At 48.2% G+C, this 24,924-nt stretch overlaps 1 protein-coding gene across 1 annotated transcript in view; it reads right to left on the bottom strand.

Moving 5' to 3' along the window:
• Positions 1-1,091: 1,091 nt before the first annotated feature.
• Positions 1,092-24,924, bottom strand: part of LOC128715573 (epidermal growth factor receptor) — a 90,376-nt gene continuing 66,543 nt past the window's right edge. Inside the window, exons 2-7 of the mRNA XM_053810478.1 lie at positions 5,012-5,729; positions 4,426-4,933; positions 4,185-4,356; positions 3,979-4,111; positions 3,602-3,909; positions 1,092-3,520 (exon numbers count right to left, since the gene is read on the bottom strand). Of these exons, the coding sequence (XP_053666453.1) occupies positions 1,092-3,520; positions 3,602-3,909; positions 3,979-4,111; positions 4,185-4,356; positions 4,426-4,933; positions 5,012-5,729 (4,268 nt within the window). The remainder of the gene's footprint in view (positions 3,521-3,601; positions 3,910-3,978; positions 4,112-4,184; positions 4,357-4,425; positions 4,934-5,011; positions 5,730-24,924) is intronic.

Below are 24,924 nucleotides of genomic sequence, written 5' to 3'. Positions count from 1 at the left end.
TCACCTCCATCCACCATCTTCCTGTTTTAAGTAGCATTCGTATGCAGGCAAGCATGTGGGGGGTGGGACAACGGTTGGGACCCGCTAGTGTCGGATAAGTAGTGTTAAATGTTAGCGGCTGCCTTGGCTAGCTCTTCCCATCCGTTTTGTAAAACAGTGCCGAATTTTGGTCCACTTGGCGCTAAAAGGAAATCTATTCATTGCATATAATAGTTACTAGTGATTGGTTTTGTAGTTCAACTGCTGATCAAGTGCCCGTACACACCGACGATGCTCTCTATGCGCTCCCCATACTCGACCAACGACATCGACCGAGAGCTCGCGAGAGCTTATACGATTAAAAAAAAAACAAAGTTTGTAAAAGTACGAAATTTAAAAGTAGTATCACAGGTATTCCAATGAAATAAAATCATCTCTTCATCGGGGCATCATCGAGCACGGCATGATCGTTTGTCTGTATCGCTCCCGTATGCAGCTTATGCAGCCGCATCTCGCATCTCAAGATGTCCGAGTTTGTTTTGATTCACATGGCAGCAAACGCTTTGACGGATTTTTGTTGTAGTTGTTGTTGTAAGCACTGTTGTTCTCCTTCACTTCGTACGTTTTGGGACCACACTCAGCTATTGCTGCACTCGTTGTACTACGTTCGTATCGGCCTATAGATTCCTAACTATGTACGTGTATCTCTTGCCTTACTGCCTGGTGGGCTTAAGTACCGTCTTACGCAGTATTTACCTAACTCGTTGCTTACCGTAATGCTTATACACCATAATAGCTATATGATATTTGTCAGTATCTCGTTATGTACATCCTCTCGTCTAGAACGTTCTCTAAATGCAACGCGCACCAGCTCTGATCTGATACACGTCTGGATACGGTTTCAACTTCCCCTACCAAAAGGCACATGCGGTCGCTAGATTCTACGGCTAAACATAATAATAATAAAAAAAAAACTATAAAACTTTACACATTAAACAATCCACCAACTCGCCTCCGGCAGACTGTCTCGGGACTTCGTTGTACGGGCTAAACGGCATTGGAGGATTTTTCAGTCCTGTGGCAAGCTAGCTATGCATTCTGGCAGATCAGAACTAAACAGTCGTTTCGTTACGATGCAACGGTATCAGCTCGCGCTGCAGATCGTTGTAGTACTCGTGTTCGGAGGAGGTCGCTTCCGTTTCCGTCGGTGACAGTGGGATGCCGATCGTTTGCGTCGGTGGTAATGATTGCTGCTGATGCAGACCCGCACCGGCCGTTTGCATCTGGATGATGGAATCGGACGGTTTCAGGCCGACACTGCTGCTAGCGTTACTGAGGGAAGGGGTATGGCTGACGGAGGGGTTGGGTCCGTTGGAGGAGGAAGAGTGGTGTGACGATTGGGACAGTTGCTGTTGGTGGTGGTGCTGCAACTGTTGCTGTTGCTGCTGCTGTTGCTGAAGTTGCTGTTGGTACTGATGTTGCAGTACCTGCAGTGGTTGCTGAATGGGTTGCGGTTGAATCTGGGAGTGCGGGGCGGTCGTTTGCATTGGCAGCCCGTGCGGAGAGTTTGGTGGTGGCGTATGGGGTCCCATCGAACCGTGGGCAACCCCGGCAATGGCTGGCGTCGAACCCATCAAGTACTCGGGATTGTCGACGCTCGCCGGTACACCGATCAGATCCATGTAGCCCGGCGTGGACTGGTTTTGGCTTTGGCAAGTTGGCATCAGGTAATCATCTTCGTCCAGCGGCAGGTTCAGCCGGATGCCACCGACACCGACCTCCTTACCATTGCCGTCCGTTTCGTCGTCCGGCTTGAGCGGATCCTTGCAATAACGCAGTGACTTTGGTACCTCATCGGACGGATCAACCGCCGACGGTCCCGGTAGCATGATCGAGGGTCTCGTTTTTGGCTGCAGGTACTCGTCCGTCTCCGCAATCGTGCTAGGCACATCGACGGTTGAGGCGGCGGCCGCAGCAGCAGCCATCGCAACCGGCGCCAGCGTACGTATCAGATCCTTCTCGTCCTGATTGGTGTACGACGGCAAGCGCATAAACTTATCACCCGGGATCATGAGATATCGGCCCGGATCACGCGCCTTCTCGGCGAACGTTTCGGCCAGCTGTTTGAACGTGGGTCTCGCATCCGCATCCAGCACCCAGCAGGAAAGCAAAATGCAGTACACATCCAGTGAGCAAATGTCGGGCTGGGGCAGTTTGTGTCCAATTTCGATCAGCTCCGGGACGTCCTTGGCGGGCACATTCTCGTACGGCCGGGCACCGTACGTGAGCAGCTCCCAAATCGTTATACCAAACGCCCATACGTCACTCTTGCTTGTGAACACACGATGCCGGATGCATTCCAGAGCAAGCCACTTGATCGGCATCTTACCACCGGCCGCCCGATACTCATCGGAATCGTAGTCCAACAGCTTCGCCAAACCGAAATCGGTAATTTTAACACAGGACGGAGTTTGAACCAGTACGTTACGAGCGGCGAGATCACGATGCACCAGACGGCGTTCCTCCAAGTAGGCCATACCGCGAGCAATCTGCGTGGACCAGTTGAGCAGAGCCTTGGAACCAATCTTGTCCTTGTTACTGCGCACGTAGTCTAGCAAACAGCCGAGTGGCATCAGCTGAGTGATGAGCATCATTTGTGAGGTCATACAAACGGCCAACAGTTTCAGCAAGTTCGGGTGCTCCACTGACGCCATGATGTACGCTTCCTCCAGGAACTCCTTGCTTGACTCCGAACCGGACATCTCCATCAGCACCTTAATAGCGACCGGAATCTTCACACTCTCGCCTTCCGGCATCCAGACACCCTTGAACACACGCCCGAATGCTCCCATACCCAGCACTCCTCCACGTCGTATCTCAGCCTCTTTGATGATGCGCAGCTTCGTCAGGTTTGGACCAACGTTTGACGGACGCAGCGGTTCCGAATCTTCACACCCAGCCAGCGCCATCGTCATCTTGACGGCATCCTTCTTGTTCTTGTGGCGGCTGAACATGACGAATACTATTCCGAAGACTATACATACTAGCACCAGCACCACCACACTGCCCATCACGATCTTAACCTGCGTCTGTGGCTCAATTTGTAGCCCACTCTGGAGTGAGTCCGCCGAGCAGTACGGGCCAAGCTTACCCGCTTCCTGTGGGAAGCGTTTGTAAGGATGCGATGCCGGGCAGTTCGAGACGCAGGTGAACGCGGTCGAGTTATCGTACGGGTCACCTTCGAAGAGTTTCAGATTGCGGCACTCGTCACAGTGATCCGCACCGAGCCCGTGACAGCCGCGACACTCCTGATGGCAGGGCACGCAGACGCGCGATTCCTCGTTCGCGTGGTAATCCTGCGGGCATTCGTCTTCACACTGTTCACCCTTCTTGTAGCCGGTACATTCCTGGCAGAACTGTTCGTGGAAACCGTACCCAGTGCACTTCTTGCAGCGTGGATGACACTTGCGACACACTGCCTTGCCGGACAACTGCTTCAGGGGGCCTTCCTCTTGCAGCACGGAATCGCTGTAGTATCCATCTACGCAAGAGAAAGAAAGAATTCGTTAGCTCTAATCCACTTCAAATGTGTCGAGCATAAATCTCTGGCGCCGCTATTTACCTGGACAAGATTCATCCTTCATCAAGCACCGTTCGATTGTCGCATCGCTACCAATAATTGCCTTTTCGCACGAGATACAACCATCGGGGGCGATCGTATCTCGAGGACCCCGGCATCCAACGCACGTTTTGTGACAGTTGATACACGTGCCGTTCATTGCATGCTTCATGATTGGACACTCCGCCACGCAGAAGCGACCATCCTTCACATTCACACAGGAACCACAGTGATCCGCATTCGGACCGTGACAGAAGTCCTTACATTCTGGATGGCAATCCTCGCAAGTTTTGGAGTCCACTTGGTACAATCTGTAAGTCGTAACAGTGTCATTAAGAATACTTGTTTCGAAGTAAAAAAGAAGTATTTCTTCAACATACCTAGACAAACTCTTACAGCTATCCAGACATCTTCCTTTGTACTTGACATTTTTGCATTCCAAACACTGCTCCGGTCCTTTGCCCCAACATCCAGTCCTGAAGCACTGCTCCGAACATTGCATTCCCTCCGCATCTGGAAATGTGAAATCCGGAATCGTTACACCTCTCACTACAAGTCTCGACATGAGAATGAGCTCAATACTTACGACACTCGGTAGCATTACGATTCTTCTGAACCATGATCTCATGTTCGGAACTCTTCTTGATTTCGCTCCAATCAATTTCCTCCACGAAACACAGATTATTGTTTTCCAGAATCACAATCGAGCCCGAATTGACGCGCTTGAGTGACTTCATTTCCAGCGATTTCAGTGATGTCTGGAGAAGAAAAATAACATCAATTAGACACTTGCATTCTGCCTTTACTCATCCTGCATTCCGTCTTACCTTCACAATGTACACCGAGGCGAGCAAATTCTCCTTCAGCTGACGTCCACCAACCACTTCCAGGTTGCGGAAATAGTTCATTGTGGTAAAGTTTTCGTGGTGTGCCTGAATGTTGATAAAACCCGTAATCTCCTTCACAGTCGAAAACACCTCCAGCCGCTCCGGGTCCATCTTGATGTAGCGTGGCCCGAACGAGAAGTTTGCGTACACGTGCTGGAACCCGTTGAACGATTGATCGAGAATCTCCAGCGATCCTTCGATGATGGTGCAGTCTTTGTAGTTTCCAATGTTGTCCGAATGCACCGTACCTTCGCCCGGACAGGTCTTTGGACATACGCCTTTGCACGGTACACACTCGCTGTTGTGAGGCATCTTACCCTTCGGACACTTTCTCACACAGGCCCCGTTGTCTTTCAGCAGATGCTCGGGACACTTTCTCACACAGGTCGCACCGTAAGCGTATTTGCCGTCGGGATTCGGTTCCCAGATGTAATTCGTTGGGTTATATCTATAGTCGAACGGAAAGATCCGGAAGTCGGTGTTAGTGTCAGTCAATTAACGCAGTTATTAGCATCGCAATACTTACATCTGCATCGGTGGACACTCCTGCTTGCAGACACCATCGTCGTAGAAGTTCTTACACGCTAGACAGTCTTGCTGGGTCGGACCGGTACATCCACCGGCACAGAACAGATGGCAACATTCGCGAGGCTTCGGACCGAAGCATCTACCCTGGGAGCACTGGGGCGAACAGTTCAGCTTGCTAAACCGTTGACAGTTGTGGGCGCCCTCGCCCCAGCAGCCCGCCTCGCACGACGGATGGCAGGGTGCACATTCGCGCTCCGGTGACGAAAAGTTGAACGTGTACTGCATGCTCGTCTGCGGTGCGGACAGAATTTCCTCCCAGTTGATCGTGCGCACGTGGCACAGGTTGTAGTTGTTGAAGAACCCAACCGATCCGTCGAGTATGTCGCGCAGCGCGGGCAACTCCAGCGTGTTCATGTGCGAAAACGATACGAACAGCCCGTACGCTTCTTCCCACTTGTTCAGCTTGAACGTCGTGCGGCCGCGGATGATTTGTAGCCGCGGCAGGATGACCTGCGGCAGATCGATGTGACTGAGCAGCACGTAACCCGTCACCTCGCGGATGTGCTGGAGAAAGTTGAGGTCGGTGATGTTCTGTATCCAGGTGATCTCCAGATTGCCATCCACGTACGTACAGTTGGTGTAGCGATCGCGCAAATTTTTGAAGTGATACTCGCGATTCGCCGGCACTGACATCCGTCCATTCGTACCGATGCAAACTGAGGGGGGGAAAGAAAGAAGTGGAGAAAAAAAAACAAGACTGTTAGTACACCGTATGCGGACCAACTTCTAATCAATATTTATGACATTGTACAGGGCAGCACGTGCCACACTGTGTCCGAGACATCCATCGCCAACATTATTGATTCTTATCACTGACAGATGTATCGACGGGCGCACGGGAGAAACTTCAATTAGAAACGGCTCCACTGGGACTATCTAATCTTGCAGCACCAGGCAAAGCTGTGGCAGCTGCAGAAACAGCTGCAACTATTCCGCGCAATTCGCTGAACTGAAAGATCCATCTCGAGCCCAGGTCGGTGGTATATTAAAACTCCGCGTTTTTTGTTGTTGTTGTTGTGGTGGCACACAATTTAATGTTCGCCGATGTTTTATTTATCACTCTGGTGGATGGTGTGGCTGACGCGCTACGATCGAACCGTCGTTTCGTGTTGCAACTTCCTGACCAGCTGGCGCAGTGTCATAAGCCACGGTGGTAACACACTTCGCTGGATGACACCGTTGACACTAGTCCCGGCGCGCAAGAAGGTCCAGAGGACGACCTTTCCGCGGCTGGACAGTTGGGGCCACTTTCGGTACGCCGCACACGTTCGTTATATGAATAAATAATGAACCGCAACTGGTGGCGCAGACTTAGACACGCCGTTTTATTGACCTTTTTTTTTCGCTTCTTCGCTGCCCCGAAACGTTCTCGGACGCTCGCGCACGTACGTGGCGTTAAGGCAGGATTCCTGTCCGTTCGGTTTTTTTTTATGGCGGAGAGGCCTTTGCACTCTTCCGCTTGGTAGTTTTCTTCTTTAAAATATTTGCAGCGCTGGCCATGTCAAACCAGGGCCACGGCGTAAACGTTGTCGCGCATATGGAGGAAAGGAAAATAGACCACGATTCACACAGACACACAGCGCGTTAACCCTGCCCAAGTGTCGGGACAGCTTGGAGGAAGACCTCCGTGACACTGTTTGCACGTTCCCGGGGTCCAATCTTCGGCGACATGAGTTACACACCGCCCGGTGTTGTTCTGCGACGACAAAAGCGATAAAATAGGAAGGTTCCACCCTTCCATAAATGTTTGCCCTGTACGTGGCTCACACTAACCCACCCTGCCCTTTCCCTTCCCCAATCGACCCAACCTTCACTGTGCTCCACACCCTCGGAATGGAGTATCGGGATAGAATTCTTTTCGTCCCATTCGCTTTACGCTTTTCGCTGCGTGGCATCTTGTATCTCGGCATGATGTGTTGTAGGACTGGAACGTACATTCATCACCAGTTTATAGCCTGATGCCAGAGCTACAGTCGACATTGTCCACGCGTACGAGCTGCATTAGTTTGAACCCTTTTCGGTGCTGGGAGTGTTGGGAATGGTCCGCTTGAAACATTCTCCCGAGCTCTCTCTCTCTCTCTGTATGTGTGATTGCGTTGGAACCACTCCTCAGTGCACGCTTGTGTACCGTGAGGGGAGACAATCTAGCCGATCCATGGAGCAATGTTGAAATTGTTTGACCAACTGTTAAAAGTCGAGCACAGCGTCTCAGCGGTGAACTTAACGACGGCCCCACAACACAACGATCGTGGACAGGCGCAATAGCATATTTATAGACATGAGCGGCTTAATCCCCATAGGTCCAGGAAAGGGTTGCGCCGGTGTCAACAATTTCCCTACCTCACATGGAAAGCTCATGTGACCGAGTTTTGAACACACGCGTTAAGCGCTCGAAAGCTTAAGTAATAAAATGTGAACCACCACCAACTGCAAAACTTTTCTTCAGGCAAAAAATTAAAATACTACACTGGAGACTTCAACGCCCACCGCACAGGGAAACCTTCCATCGGGGGGTTTGCTGTGCTGTTTCCAGGGTGGGCGATGGCCAAAAGATGTTCGGCAGCGTGTATTTGCCTTTTTTTCGTTTTCAAATTAAAATTAATCCACACACTCTCGCTTTTTTCCGCTTCATCGTGTTGCCTGACACGCGGGACACCACAACGGACCGCGGGGAAGTCGTTCCTCATTGTGGTTTTGATGTGTATGGCCATTTTTGGGCGTTTTTAAAAGCTTTTCAATACCAATCTATCTTTGTTTAGGACCATTCATCTCGATTCCATTCCAACCCTCCCGTGCTCGGGACGGGGCCACCGGAGCGAGTTGGTCTGTTTTTTTCATTCTCCGCTTCGAAATCGATACAGTAACGAACCGTAGCAAAGGATCGGCACAGGCAAACGCGGACCTGGGGGTACAATGGGTCCCCGATTACCCGCTAATCGGATTAGTAGTAAATTTATTGTTGGTTAATTTAAAGTGCTTCAACCCGTCCGACCCGGGTCTGGGAAAAGGTGAGCTTTCTGCGCGGAACGGTCCATAATCAGCGGGGAAAAAACATGCATTTTGGTGGTGAGGACGGCGATAAAATTGATTTAATGCAATTGTGCAGCCGTTTAGGTGGCTGTTTTGTACGGATGGTAAAAAAAAAACAGACACAGCTAACCAGCGCGTTGGCAGGTTGCCGTCGGTCATAAACAATCATGTGATCGTATTGTCCTCCGCTCGTTTCCGATGTATGTGAAGAATTATTATAATAGTTGAATGGAACGAAGTGTTATGGTAATGTAATGGCGTTTGAAACCGAATCTTCCCGTTCCCGAAAATCAGTTTGTTGGCTCAAAAATTATGAGCAGCGTGAGCGTTAATGATGCTAGCGAGATGGAATACGACGGAAAGTGTTGGATATTCCGTCGACCACCCATGTTATCTGAGCCGGGCAAAACAGCAAACACACGTTGAGTGCAAAACGGGGTGAATCTGATTATTCGATTTTTCTACCCCCTTTTTCCCAAAGTCTCACGACATTTACACGAGGAAAAGTATCTCATGAACCCACCGGTAATGGCAGGGTGAGAAAATTCGCATGATCGTCACCGTACTTTCTCCTGCAACAAGTGTGCACAAGCCGTCCCGAAATCCACCACATTGCTCTCGTGACTCACACGTCGCGATTGGAAAAGCGCGAGAGCGCACCGGGAACAATGCAACGGCATCGTTTGCTGAAACGGAAAGCCGTGACAAGAACCACCGTACCTTGGGCCAGCTCGTGCCGCGCGATCACGATCGCGCCTTCGGTCCATGCTGTTGTTCAATTTGAATACATTTTCAAGCGTCTTCGGAAATTTTGTTTCGTCCGCTGTGCGATCGCTTCGCGCTCTCCCATTCTCAAGATCGATCGTTTCGGGGTGGTCCACGATCGGTTGGTTGTAACCGTAAAACGGTTACATTGTTGATGCTGTTATAAAGCAACCTTCTTTATTTTTTACTGATTGCCGCGATCATCATCGCGGGCACAGGGAAAGATATTTGTGTGTCGCGTGTTTGTGTAGGATTGATTGTGAATAGGGGTTCGATTGATATTTTATGTACGTATTCCGTTTTTAAAACAGCTCTTTCGGATCGAGCATCGACCAGAGCGTTGAGAAAATACGCATCAAATGAGACGCGCATAAAGTAAAACAGTTTCAACGATTGTTGTCAATCAACCGCCGAGCAGAGCGAAGGTAGGAAAAGCACGCTGTGATTTATATTAATACAGGAATGTTGCCCGCGAAAGGGAACTGGAAATGCAGGGGAAAATCAATGAAACACTCATCACACATACCTCAATCGGCTTGTCAACTCTCGGACGATCAACAATTAACGATACGGCGAAGTCGTTCATTGATTATCGGTGGGAGGGCAAAAGAGCGAACGTTAAGGGCCCTGCGCTATTTATGCCGGTGTGCCCTGTGTTGCACAGGCACAACGGAACGAAACGGGGCCGCAATTCCACATGTACGCATGTACCCGGGGCACAATTACCGCCGACCGGTAGCAACAGCAGTAGCAGGTTGCATGACAAAATCGCTTCCACGTTGATGGCGCGTGCCCGATTTCAATGCGCACAGTAGCGGGAAACCCTTTTTGCGGGGTTCGCTCTTTCTGGTCCAACCGATACGCAACCGTCGGTCGGGTTAATTTTTATAAATTTCTGATAAATTGGATTTCTGCTCCGAGCCCGGCAAGCGTCAACATTCGGCCCCTGCGGTACACGCGCGATCAGCGATGCATTATGATAATGGTTGTCCCGTGCATGCCAGCGGCAATCCCTTCGCGTCATTCCATTTGCGACCCCTTGGGGGTTGAGGGGGGAGGAGTTGGATGGAAGCGAAGGGAAGGGAAGGGAAGGACAAACACGTGTGTATGTATCTTTTGCTCGTATCGACTTATTTCGAATCTCTTGAGTGATTACATAAATTAATATTAATCACACGTCAACTAACGCTCACCGGCACACAACCTGTTCCTCTTTTCCTGGCAGGAATGGGACACACATTTTTTTTCCTGTCCCACCGTCCTTCACGGTGATCTCGTACCCGATTTCTCTCTCCGAGGTTTCGAGCTGATTGCATTGCTTGGTCCCGTTTTTTTTCTTCATTGCTTTTCCTAAAGCCGATTGTCCACCCAGGCATGTTCCATCCGGGGCAGTCGGCAGCAATATGTGTCCCAAGTGGCAAGATGTTCGCGAACCGATCACCAAGACTGCGGCCATCATTCCGGACCACGGCAATCGTGCCATCCTTCGTGCCGCCCAGCCGCAAACAAGTGAATCAGGCTAAACGAGCGAAACGTCAAATAAAAGCAATTTAGCGTTGTTCATCCGTAACTGATCACAATCGGAGATCCATTAGATCGAGGGCTGATTTTTAAATCCGCTCTTGCAAACACATGAAAAGTTTAAAAAGAACACTCCCACCACCCCCTCGGTCATCCCCGACATCCGATCGACGAATATAAAATACGACGCTGGTAGTAAAATGTGGTAAAAGCGTCCGAAAATTGTACGATACGCACGAGATTTTGTCCCACGCATTCCGCGCGGGCCGGGCGCACAAGGCGTAAATGTGGGATGGTGGGATTTCGATGCTTTTTGGACAGCCCCCGCATACGGCGTGAGGAACTTTGAAGAAGAAAAAAACCACCCCAACCCGAACCACAACAGTACACCCACGCATGCACACCCCCAAAAGGTGTGCATGGTGCCACGCGACCACGTTTCGTTAACGTGCGGAGAGCAAAAGCTTTAAACAAAAAAAAGATCGGAGAAAAAAAACAAAGCTAAACGATCGACAAGCGACGAACCCGCTGTAGAAAATGTTTGTGCATTGTGCAAGCGAATGCATTCCCGCAACGGTGTTTTTTTTCCTCTGGGGGAGGTTGATGGTGGTCAACAATTTGGAAACCTTCTTCCTGGGTAGGTGTCGGTAGGGTTAGCCCATCGTCATCATCAACGGCAACGCACAAAGGCACGCGAGAAGTGAAACCTCGTACCGCAGCAGTTGTTAATGTTTGACGATCGAAGCCGTACCTTGCCTCACTCAGACGGTTGCCACCAACCTCGGGAGTGTCCTCCCCTAGGTGTGAGTGGCGTTTTTAATTGTAAATGCCCACCACCTTTGTTCCACAAAATGCCACTGCCTGACGATCTGCGCTTTGGGACGGTGCGCAGTTTAAAGGTACGCGAAGGTTCTATGGAGATGTGTGGAAGGATATCCACCCACCACCCCGATGTGTGGCAGAGAAATTGAGACTTTTAACTGTGCATTTTCCTGCAGCCTTCAAAGGCTCTTACTCACGATGCTGAGGCAAACCCTTGAAAGCGGTTCTATTTGTTCCGATTCACACTTTCTAGTGAGGTATTTCCAGCAAATGGCATCCACCGACGGTCGAAGCGCAAGGGGAGGAAAAAAAGAGTTCAACTGTGTTATTTTTATGGCTTGTTCGTGGCTTAACAAGCTGTGGTTAATGAAGACGAAATGAACAACAACACAAAGTACAACGGCAACAAAAAAAAAATAAACACAGTTAGATCGTTCAACCTTCAAGAAAGGGAGTGAAGGAAAGAAAAAAAAACAGCGGCATCAGTACGTGCGCTAGTAACGTACGATTTAGTTCTTGCGCCTTTTATTTTATTCTCTCGTTTTTTTTTGGTGGTGTTCTGGCCCTCGTCTTTTTCGGCGCGCTGGAATCGGACGGACAATACCTAATCTCACGCATGCAAGGCCCAATATCAGTAATAGCAACAGCATCTCCATCGGCCAGTAGGTAGCGAGTGTGAGCAGTTAAACCATTGCTAAACGTTTTTTTTTTTTCGTTCGGGAAGCTTGCAGTCACTTGGAATGTGCGGGGAGTAGCGGACCTCTCCCGAGAACTAGGGAGGCACAGGAATGGTCGTTAATGTTCCACTGCTTCGGGCTGGGCTGCGATGCGGTGGACGATCCGACAGCCCAAAAAGGAATCCACATCACGATGGACAGAACGCTTCGAATGATGGATGGCATATGGAGGCATTGGAACGTTTTGTCCGATGAACCTTGATTTCGGGCTGGCATCTTTATTCCCCCGTTCCACGCTGGTTGTCGGGGTTTTAGGAATTTGATGGCGAGATGATGATGCTGTATGAGATGTGGCCTTTTCTTCGTATTTCTCGTGCGAGACACGACGGAATGATAAAAGTGAAATAAAAATTTAACTCATATTCTCTCACAGACACACAGACTCACACATCAGCGCACGCACCCTGCTTTACAAATTAATGGCCTCCAAGCCGAGGACCGGATCGTGATTTTGGCCTTTTTATTGCTTCTTGGTAGTGTAGTTCCCGTGTGCGGTGACGCATACATACACGCGCGTTGCTGTGTGTGAGTGTGTGCATACGTTGCTGACTAACTAATTATTCACGCATGCTGCTCGTGGAGACATCGATTGATCGAATGCTGGAGGGAGGAAGATCAGAGATCGACAAGGGGGAGTTTTTTTTCTTAAAGGTGGCAACATTGCACAAGCGAGTTTCCGTTCCGTTTCGGTGTGATTTCGATATCGCGCATTTCCCAGGGAAAAAGATCGAACCTCCCCCTCCCGTTCGAAAATCAATATTCACCAGATCGTCAACCGATCGCGACCCGGGAGCCAAAAACCAAGGCGCGATAAATTTACCATCGTTACGTGTGCGCGTTGTTCCTCTCGGACCCGCGTTTAACAGTGGTTGTAGCCATTAACAGAGCACGTATTAGTGTGCGTTTTTTCCGAATATCTTTATGATTCCGTCACGAGAGCGTGTCGATAGCTGCGAGATTTTTTTTTGTGTGTGTCGTTTAAATGTTGTGTTGTGTGGCGAAATCTGCTGCTGCTGTCGGAAATCTTCTCCGCACTGGAAAGTTCCCCGACAACGGGAGAAGTCTTAGCTAATTAAAAGTGCTTATTTTATCGTTCCATCGGTTTGCTGATGACGTCGTTGGGGTTTGTTGTTTTCTTTTGCCTTACAGAATTTCGTCCCATCACAGCGGTCACACGTGTGCTTTTGGGCATCGTTGGGTGCTGATGAAGTTTAACTACTTGCGTATATCGGGGGGATTAGATTCGAGAACCTGTTCGAATACCTTCACACAATCAGCAGCCCGAGCGAGCGGTTTTCGAAAAGCAAAGTATCGGGAACGAAACACCGCCGAACGGCTTTCGAAACGATACGTTCTGTTCGATAAAGATTATACTCCATGGGCCATTAGTCCAAAGTGGTATTAACAGTAATTAATTCTTCTTTTATGGGTTCTCTTTTCCTCTTTCGCGGCCTAATCGTCGTTGATTGAGAAGGAGCTCGTTGCATTCTCTACTGGTCGTACTTTGATAAACGTGAGTGTGTCTATCAACAAAAAACAGTATTATCCTCAACAATAAATGGAGATCATTTTGCACGGTCTGTCTCCAAAACACCTTTTTTTTAAAGCGACAAAAATGGCGTCAAAACTGTTCTCGCTGTACTGTTTAAGATACTTAAATGCATTCCATTAATCATGCGCTCTGCCTCTGTTCGCTTCCCCGATTATGTGACGATTGAGACAAATTATCGCCCCGCGCGTAGGCTCAACATCGCCTACCGGGGATGTGTCCCTGTATCTGCACCTGTTCTCTTCCTTCGGGAAGTGAAGTGAACAAAACGAATGACAAAGTATGCCAACAATAACGAGCAACAAAAAAAACCACACATACAAAGCACAAAAATAACATGCAAAGTGAAGAAATTCAATTATTCAACATTCAGCTTCCCCCCGTCGCCACGAAGTCCTCGCATCCAGGAACGTACGATTGAATTCTTACGCCGTACAAAGCACCACCGAAAGAACCGTTAAAAGAACATGCTAGGAATGGGCAAAACGAGGTGGATGCCAAAACTGCCAAACATGGTCAAACAAACTAAACACACGACGGACGACGCTAGACGCTAATGCGTTCGAGTTCGTTGTTTTCGGACGAGTTGCGCGTGTGTGTGTGTTTTTTGTTCTTTTCGGGAGTTTTTTGCAGTATTTTCAAGTTTCGTATCCGGCTGGATGGAGATCGCTCCACCAACGCCGTGGTTCGTCATCGGCTAACGCTTCGCTTCATCTCAGCTGTCAAACCTAACCGCACCGGACCGCGGTGCATAAAATTTGTCCAACAAAGCATCAAACTTAAAAAAAACACACACACACCGTGGTTCTGTTACCTGGTTGGAAGTTTATTTTTGAAGCTCGTAACGATCTGGCGCCTGGAGCCGATGGTCCGAAAAGCGGCTACCAACGCTGCGCGACCGAAGATGTGGGGAGAAATATTGTTTTGCGTCACTTTGATTTACGACCAAAATCTTGTACGCTGGAAGGGTTAATGGAACAAACAGCCAAGACGGGCACGAGAATAAGAAAATCAGAATAAAAACACATCGAACAAAAACCCTACCTCAAGCGAAATGTGTAAATGTGCGGTTTCACCGCTAGGCGTGAATTTTAGCAAAAGCGCATTGCCTGCCAGCACGAAACGACTCAAAAGACTTCAACGCGCCACCAGCCGGGGAACCTTTTTCGAGGGGAAGATGGAAAGTTTCATTTCATTTTTCGGCCAGGGTGGCTTCTATCGTGTCGCTCAACAACAACAAAAAAAAACGTTAATGATGGTTTGCCTTCTTTTACCTTTCCCTCCTCCTCCACCACCTCTCCCCTCCGTGCGTCCACTTCGTTGTGTATTTATGGCCCGATATCGGCATGCGATTATTGACATTCGCAAGTCCACGGTGTTGGTCCCACTGTCAGTGTGTCCCGAGTCGCGCTCGTTGCATAATGGACGTCGAATGGACCGACACACAATGTAAAAATTTTATACTTTCCACCTCGCTATCGGCGGTGAATACTTTAATGGTTTTTGCCGCTTACTGTTGCAGCTTCCCCGTACGTCCATAATGGCGTTCGGGTGGTTTTTTGGACAGCCCGTCAAAGCGTATCGATCGTACAATCCGATCCGATGGACACATGGTGGCTGTTAGGACATGGGAGTTTCTCGGGTCTGTAACGTCAGGGAAGATAAATGATTGTGCGCTCGTGAAGGTATGTAACTGCGGTGCGAGAGATTCGCGGTGTACTTTATTGAAAGAAACAAATCGTTCGATAAGTACGATGTTTAATCAATCGTTACGGGTGTAGAATATAAATTAGTAACTCTACAACCTTGCCGAAAATTGCTTAAAATAAATCCCAAACGATACACAAAGCGTACCATAAAAGCGAATAATTCTATTTCGAATTGCGTTTCAACACAATTCGGAGAGCGTTCGAAACGGGATAAAAATAATAATTTCACTCCAAATTGAACGAAGCGGGTCAGTTGGCGATCGCAATTAGCATAGCGTAAATTTAACATACACACACTCTCGCGAGTGCGAACACCAACGTGATTTCTCGTACTTTGCTAAGCACTTAGCTGAACCAAACAAACTGTCTTTCGGCCGTTTTGGTGATACTTTCAAACCTTTCGCACCGGTTCGAACCGAAATCAATCAATGGACAGCTCTAAAGAAGGTCAAATTATATACCGAACGCATCACTCACCCGCTAAAGGAAGATGGATGCTAAAAGGAATTCAAGGTGAGCTGGAAACGTACGGCTTTCCTAACCCAAAATCCCAAACACACAGCAGCGCAGAGCAGATCGCGCCGTATAGCAGCCGTGCGATAGAAGGCCGGCAAAATAATCTTAGAACTAGGATCGAAAGCGAAAAGTGCCCCCGTTGAGGCGTTGTGTGGTGCTCCTTGTTGGTGGTGGATAGGAGTCAAACACGTCCCGCGAGGGGAACCGCAACCGACCCCTATCATTATCGGTTGGTCCGCGGTGAAGTGATCTGAAAACGTGTAATTAAATTAAACATATTTTAGGGCTACGTTCACCCGGTGCGGTAGCGCATGGCTGGGCTATTCCAGCAATCGATCCAGTCCGTTCGTCAGCTAGAAGTGGTTGATTTTCGATTACTGGAGCGAAGGTTTTCCCCGGAGGGGCTGGTTGTTTTGATTTTAGAAAATCGTTTCGAGAAAAAAAATAACATGGCGGAACTTCCACGGAATGCGTGTTGCAATTGCCTAAATGAGTGGGTTTTACGATGGTTTGGGACATAAAAATTGTGCTCCAAAGGTTCTACTGGAGGACGCAGTGAAGCAACATGTGTTCCAGGTTAATGCAGTCTCAGAAACAAAAACCTTAACATGATGGTAAAGTACCATTTGTCATTTACTCTGAGTGCACTGTGGGTTTTACAAGCAATAAAACAGTTTTGGGCAGTGCATTACGCATTGCGCACCAACTCTGCCGAGCGCATTTCTCAAGGTTGGCTCACCCACCACAACATTACCATGACATTATCTGGCCATCATCATTTTTATAGCCTCACCAGGTCCAAAACGAGTACCGCTCAAGGAACTGCACTGAACTGAGGTGCATTTACTAGAAGTCATCGGGCGCGATAACCTTCCGGCGAGCTTGGTGCTTATACTTGAAATACTCATCCTGACAAACGGCACCGGAAATGGGACTGCAAGGTATCGATCGGTGACAGGCCCAAGTCATACAAAACAGAAGCTCATCAAAATTCGTCTCGCCGGCCATAAACAACATGCGCCACTTTCTTTTAACCTCTCTGCTATCGGGGTCTTCCGGACCCTCGGCCCGGGACAGCGAAAAGGCGACGCCCAAGTGGAGACGATACAGAAAACGGAACGGAATTCAGCCGATGGTCGATGATAAAAAGCAATTGTCATCGACCAGGAACGTTTAAAAACCAGTCGGAACACCGGTAGCTTGAAAGAAAGCTAACGCATAAGAAAAGAAAAGGAAACACAATCCTCCAACCATACCCTGCAATAAAGAACAACGGCAATGGCGGAAGCGGAAAACGGAACACATCCTTACGGTACGGTTTTTTTTTTACAAACCAAACCGGCAATGATAACAGTAACCAGCTAAAATTGTGAAACTGCCACCCTGTACAGCAAGAGCACCCCTGTGCACACGGTAGTTCCTCTGTCCACGGGCACATCCGGTGGGAATTAATGAGTGCAGGCAGGCATAAAAAAGAAAGCATAAAAGGGAGAATGGGGAAAAAAAAAACCTGCAGCATAAGTGCATGTGCACCTTTTTATTGACCGGAAAGATTGACGCGTGTGCGGAAGCTAGCGCCAGCTTTATACGTACACTGATTGCAGGTCTCGGAGACAATCAGGTCAACACGTGCGTATATTGCGCGGTGCTGTTCAACTGTGAAGATGACGTGCTGGATTGCTATTAAAGGGTGAAGCATCGGTCGAATCTGGTAATTGATGAAGCATCCGTTACGGGCAGCTGCCTGATTTACGCCAGGTGCTATCATCTTGAAGGTATTTTTGGTGTTGTATTTAAGACAAATTCCACGAACCAAACTGTGGGAGTGGAACATTGTGTGGTTTAGAAATCATGATACTAATGAAAATGTAATTATGAGTGCATATTTGCACGATTGAATCACTTTCCGGTCGGGGGGGGCATACAAGTCGATATCTTAATATACGCTCCAACCACACGCATGCACACACACACTCACATCAATCCGCAGCCGATTGCGTCAACTTGAGCTCAGCAGAAAAACACAAATTGCAAGTGTCATACGATGATGGCGAACGTCGACGTCGGTAGCGACATGAAAAGCGGCTAATTATTTGCTGCGATTTGCAAAACAGGCGACATACCTATCACAACCCCCGGGGGGTGTCTCCCCCTGAATTGACTTATTATTTTAATACCGTTCTCTATCTGTTTTCTACCTGCTGGAATGTTGGGAAAATCACAACACGGTTGTGCGAGTGTTTCGGGTACGAGACACACACCAGCACAAACCAATGCAAGACGATACAGCCTTATGACATATCATTATGATGGTGCTGTTGTAGCACTGGTTTGTACGGCTTCCTGTACAAACTGAACCCAACCATCATCCAACCATCTATCGATCGGGTACCATTTGCACAAATGGCCCTTCAGATCGCTGCTTAATGGAGTAGCGGCTACCGTACGGTAGCCTCAAGTAGTTGTCCCCCCTCCACTGGCTGTACAATTAGCAATATCGGTGCACTGAGTCATTTCCTTCCCAGGCGTTCGCGATCGACATGCCTCGATCGGTACGGCACTTGCAAGACGACCTTCGGATATCTGCTTTTTTATCACAAATGCTAGGGTGGCAAGACATTGATTATCACCATCGAGACGATTGTGCATTCTTCGATCGCGTATGGCTGCTGCGATAGTTTCGCAAACATCGTAAACATGCAACTATTCGTGGAATGCGCACAAACATGTGTTGCCCGCGACGAGATTATTGTTTTGCTGCTATCTCAATTTGCATTTGTCGTCGACTGGGGTGGATCAATCGAGCGTTGAAACGGTCTTTGTGAATGCTTCTAGAAAAAGCTCGTTAAAGAAGGCTAATCGATTCAACGAGTGCCCTTTTCACGAATATTTCGCATAATGAGCAATTCTAAATGCAAAAAAGAACAATCAATTTTTAATATCTCTCATATTGAGCACATTTGATTCCCGGAGCTCCTTTTTGCCAAAGGAGAAAGATTGGAGAAATTTGGATCTAATATGAAATGGTCAGATGCTTCTAATCGAGGGGAAGGAGTTCCAGGATCATCAGGGAACGAAAAGTAAGTGATATTGTGAAGTTGGACAACACCTTACAGATTGGGAATTGGAAACAATGACATCGAAAACTCCACGGCCGTCTCCATAATAAAGTTTCTTTGAAGAACTCATGGAGTTATTGTTTTCAAGCACATAGTTTCCGGAGTAACAAGAAATTCTGATGATTTTGGTTAGAATGGTTAGAATCAAAAGGAATTTGATTACAATAATCAATAATTACAATATGATTTTTTGTATATCATTTAGATATTCATTCGTTAAGGGGTTGATAATCAAGTTATTGTATGAACAATATATCGACGTGAAACGGATTATTCCACTTAGATCCAAATTGTATTGAAAGAAATCACCTTTATAACATCGGAACAAATTATGAAAGAGTTGACTATAACGCACAAACACAGTGAAACGTTTATACGTGCCTGTATATGAGTGGAGCGATAGAAAGTAACTTCAAGAGACCACTTCAGCATAAGCTCTAAGCCTTCATCGCCTTGGAACTCACGTAACGCCTGAAGTATCATCTTTAAATAAGAACAAATCCATACTTGTGCCTCAACCCAATACAGAGGACACTTTCCCATACGAACGCTATCCCTTGTTTCTCTGGCGCGAAACTAAGAGCAATTAAAGAGTGGAAAAATATTAGACGAAGACACAAACATACCACGAAGTACCTCCGTTAAGCTCCACTCGAGTTAATGCCTTCCCCCGTCTGCACGTGGCCCAGCCTTTAGCGCGGCTGTGTGACACTTCTGCGACTTCACTGCAGGCAGTGGGCGACATTGTGTCGTGTGGCATTGTGCGGTGCGCGTTTGGTCGATTACCCACTCGCGCGTTAGGATGCCCCTTTGTCGTCGTGGAAGGGATGATCGGGAAGCATAGTGTTTCGGGACGGATGTGCGGAACCATGCCGGTTCGAAAAGAACACGGGAAAGCTTTCTTTGCTTTGAACATATCTTTTCCCCCGGTTCGTGTGTAGTTTCATGTCAAACAAGCTCGCCACTAACGTTTTTATGCCCTTTTACACGGGTTTCCACTCGGGCTATTGTTTGGCGTTTGTGGTGTCGCACAGAGAACGATTTAGCTCTTGCGTCAAAATGCATCGCTCAGCTGCAAAGACGCACAACAAAGCAACGAGGCGGGCGTGAAAAGCGCGAAATTATAAGCGCTCCTCCCACGATCGTCACGCTGATCGTCGATCGACCAGTTGCACACCGGAGGTAGCATGTTTCTTATGGTTACATTTAGGCAGCATCATCTGTTCGGTACGTTTGTCAAGACGCTCAGCATAATCCGTTTCGGACCCCAACAAATGCTCCCTTCAAATGGATGTGTGAGTGAGCAGCGATCGTTAATGCACGCGCACCGCGCAACGGGGATGCGAGTACTTCACGTTTGAAGGTGAAGATGATTCAACGAGCGAACAATCATTCGTGCACAACCATAACAAACCGCGAACCGGTTAACAGCGTGAAATCGAACAGTGAGCTTTGTGCGTGAGTGTGAGTTTGATGTGTTTTGTTCGCCTCCCTCGAAGGTTCTGTTTTTCTTTGCCCACACTTCTTCGTAGGAAGCAATAGCAATGGCAAGCACCGTGGAGTACGATTTCTAATTTCCATAACACCCGTTTATCCCCCTTCTTCGACTTCTCAACGCGCTCGTGTACAGAAAAAAAGCCCATACCCCACGAGATTTGCATCCCGTACGTGCGACGAACCGTTGGCGTCGTGGTAGTACACCCCTACAACACCTCCCCAAAAATGGGGCTGTGGAGATGAGGGGGGAGTTTCAATGGCGGTACGGCAGCGTGGGAGTTTCCCATGGTGTGGTTTCGATACTTAGACCTCATCCCCACAGGGCCCGTACACTATGGCTTGGGAGCCGTCCCGAAAACCAACACACATACGAACACAAACGCGCATAAACATTGGCGTGATAGTAGTAGGAAACGTACGGAAATAGCAGCAATAGGAGTGATAGTGGGTTATAACGATGGTTTATATATTATGATAATCAGGTAACCGTACAAGGCTTCGATAATAACCGTTTCATTTTCATTTCATCGTTTGTATGTTGGTTTTTTTTTTTGCTGATGAAGTTTTAGGCAACGATCTTGAGAGAAGAAGTGAGAGCGATCGAGAACCAAGCGCATCACAGTAGCGGTGTATTACGGACTGGAAGTCATGACTTTTGAACAGCTTGAACCATCGATCGAGCAGAACGGAGTTGAAAAAGGTAAACCATCGAAACGGATAAACAACAAATCGGGTTCGTTGCTGGCGGCCAATGTGAGTTCTTTGTTTTGGAACAAGCGATAAATTTTGCACACCTGTACGTTGTGCATTTTAAATTCACTCGGTGGCCATATGGGAGCGTTTGGGATGTGTTAAATGCGCCGACGTGACGAGTTTTATGTGATCGTAAGCGTGTTTAGATAGCCCAGAAAGTAATAAATGGATATAAATTGTCAATTTATCTTTTGACCATCTACATGTGCTCTTTTTTCAAGATCGTTCCAATGGAAAAATATGCTGAAAAACAATTAACATCAAGCCGACTTGCTCGATAGGAAATATTTGAAACTTCCAGGATAGGTTTTTCGTTGCTCAAGGGTTCTTCGAGATACCACTCGGTAACAAAGAACAGCAAAAGAGGACACACTCCGGTCGCTAATAAGCTTTTGCAAAACGACACGTTACAGCCCCCGAAATTCCTCGTGCCGAACAAAGGCAACATCGATCGATCGTAAATGGTAAATTCCAAAGGACACCGCGCACCGCAAGAAAAGGGACTCATTAGCGAACCAAAAAAGGTACCCATCCTTTCCACACATTCTGGACGAAAGGAAATGGCAAGACAAAACGTTAAACCACAAACCAAACACGCACAACCGTACGATTGATAATATTCCAATAATTTCCTCGCTCGCTGCAACCAAACCGTAAAGCCGAAATGTCACACCAGGCACGCAGGACAAGCGCTGCACATCCGCTGTCCACTGTTAGGCGCGCGGGTTTCGGCACGGTAAATGGTCAAATTTCCTTTCGCTTCAGTGCGGTGTGCTTCCTGCACTGTTCAGCCCTGTAATCGGAGCACTTTTCTGTAGATTCCGGATTCCTTCCCTTTTTTGGGGCAATTGATTTGTGTGTGTGTGTGTGTTTTTTTTTTGGTTGGAAATACACTTTAAGTTTGTGTAGTTTCGTGAAACCCTCCGATACCAAACGGTGCTTCGATCCTTGCGACCTTTTGCCGAGCAAGGGAAGGTAAAGCTGCAGACGTAAAAAAAATCAAATCTCCGTACCGGGGCAGAAAACCTCGAAACAAGCGCAAACGCGCCGATCGGAACTGTCGTCGAAATCGTTCAAACAAAAATGATATTAATTGGAAAGAGATACCAATCCGCTTAGCCCGGGACGTGATGGTGCGTGCGGATGGGATCGTTTTGGGAAGCGGGTGGAAATGCGGTTCGGAACCGCGAAGGAACCGGGTACACAAAAGGCAGCTCGAATTTCTTCGCGAAGCAGTGTGGACAGAAGGAACACACAAACTATGTTCAACGTTCGCCTGCACCTCGCACGAACTGGTCGAAACTCACGATCGAATCGCGCCGTTCTCCACATTACTTTGAGGATAGGAGGGGAAGAAGGGGGTGGTGGAGAGAGGAGATGAAGGAGAGCAAAGAAATTTAAAACCTTCTCCGTTCGATTCCATCCACACCGTACGCCTGGGCAGCAGCGGATCGGGATTTTTATTGAGCCGCGAGAATTCAATCGAAGTATCCCGCAGTATGCGCTGGACACCGAATGGAAATAGATTGGAACGGCAACGGAACAGAATCCGAAACCGATTAACATCATTTAAACATTGCTAAGATAAGTGGCCGAGATGGTGGCATTTTTTTGTTGTTGTTGTTGTGTGTGTTTGTTTGTTGTTGTCGCGAACCTTTAGCGCAGGCATCCAACTGTTCCGCGAATGTGTAAGTGTCCAATCCCGCAGAAATCACCCCACGGGAATGCGTGTGTCCAGTGTCGGATGGTCGATTATGGGGAAAACCTGCAGGAACCAGCAAGGTGAACCGTAGAAGAAGCGGGATTCTCCACAGAAATACGACACCGAAAGAGCAAGAAAGCTCCCGCCGTCTGGAAGTATGAACGTAAAGGAATGCTTACGTTCGTTTAATTCCTTGCTGCCGACGGTTCCAATGAACCAAAAGCATCCATTTCGACCAGCGCCATTTTATGTGCAGCATCAGACTAAACGAATGAACAAAAAAAAACCTCAAAGATCGATACTTTTACATTAGAGAACGCATGCAACAGCGCTTCTCGCAGGGGTTCTCGAAAATTCGAATGCTATCGCTAACGGGTGACTTGTGCGCAATGGCAAGCGACGAACCTTCACCAAACGAAACAAAAAAAAAACCCAAACAAAGCTCATCACGCTCCCCCAAAGGTCATTCTCGTGATGGTGGTGAGCTTGCCGTCGTGTCTATTTTCCGTCTCATCTTCCTCCCTTCGCTTCACGGGCCGCATCATATTGCTTGCCTATCGTGATTTATCGATCATTGAACGATCGGTACCGGGAGAAGGTTGGAGCAAAAGGGTGTTCTATTCAGCAAACACCATTTCTAGCCTCGCGCAGTGGTTGAACAAAGCAGAAACCTTATTTTTTCAAACCCCCCTCCCCCCACGGCTTTCTTGTGGCCCCGAGTGGAGTGCCTCCTACCGCCTTACCTCACAACTCGTGGAGAGTTCTCGCGTGCGCTCCAAATTGCTTTCCAAATGAACTAGTAAATAACGATCATCTCTCGTTGGTCGTGTGCTGTTTTTTCATTGCTTTCTCGAACCACGATCTTCGCCTTGTGCTTCACGGGGGTTTTTTTTTTTCGAACGAGAACAGTCGTTGCTCAACAGCAAATAAAAAGAGCGTCACGTTGCCTATGAGAGCACTCGGACCGTTTTGCAATAGGTCGGCGCATCTAGCCCTTCGAACAGGGCAAATCCTGGCGCCGTCTACGGACGAGACGGCAGAGTGATAATAAAAGTGTATCAGAGCTCGATAACTGCCGGGCGTGGATGTAAAACTCCACCAGCAACTCCACCGTTGCATTGCGCCGCACAACGGCTGGATCGTGTAATTGCTTCTACTGCTGTCGTACCGGGCGGGAGAAATATTGTACCAGGGCTGCCTGCCTGCCTGCCTGCGGTTCCGTGTGCAACGGGACCGCTTCGGCAGGCATATAAACCCGTTCCTGGCGCCTGGATCCGCACAATTAAACGCTGAATTGATTAAAGTTTTCCAATCCACCCATCGGTGCAGACGCAAAAGAGACAGCTCAGGCAGCGTGCATTACCATTTCGCTCTAACATACGACCGCGGCAAAGGCGCACGCGTTCAAAGACCGAGGCGAAAGGGTTTCGAATTTTTGCAAATGTTTGACTTCAGGTGTACCAGTGCGATAGTGTGCAGGATACCGAGAAAAGTTGCCCAAGAAGCGGGTCAATTAAAACAAAAAATGAATCAACCGATAATTAGCATGAAAAGCGTCCGGGGCGAAAGGCTCCAAAGTGTCACCTAAAATCGAGCATTTTGAGGTTGTTTTGGGACCTTATTTCTGGAGGTTGCACTGCCGTGGTGCAAGCGCGTTGAAGCGGGAACGGATTAAATATCGTGACATCGCCTGGTCAGTCCCGGCAAATGTGCCGTAAATCTTCATATACCCTTCTTTGCTCTATCGCTTTATCCTTCTTTCTTCGCCATGCAACCTTCAGCGTAACCCCTTGGCAACGAGATCGGTGAAGATCACGCGAAGGTAAACGGGACGAGAACACCAATGGTATGTTTGTACTTCAACCATTAAAGCAGCAAGCGAGGGACTAGGAGCAAAAGAGGCAAGAAAAAAGCTTTCCCAACTTTGCAAGGGCCACAACAGGCGATCAGTGCCTATGTGCTACGGGTTGGATTTCGAGTCCACCTTCATCCTTTCGAACGGCCGGCTACTTTTTGGGTTGTTCGGTACGGCTATCTGTACGCTGTTATCTGTCCGTGTTGAATCTCCACGAAGCGAAGGCTCGAGGGATCGTGCCAGCACGAACTTTTATCGTGATCCGGCTGGAACATA

The sequence above is a fragment of the Anopheles marshallii genome, chromosome 3 (assembly GCF_943734725.1).
Source record: "Anopheles marshallii chromosome 3, idAnoMarsDA_429_01, whole genome shotgun sequence".
NCBI lineage: Eukaryota > Metazoa > Arthropoda > Insecta > Diptera > Culicidae > Anopheles > Anopheles marshallii.
This window is presented reverse-complemented; position numbering and strand designations above follow the sequence as displayed.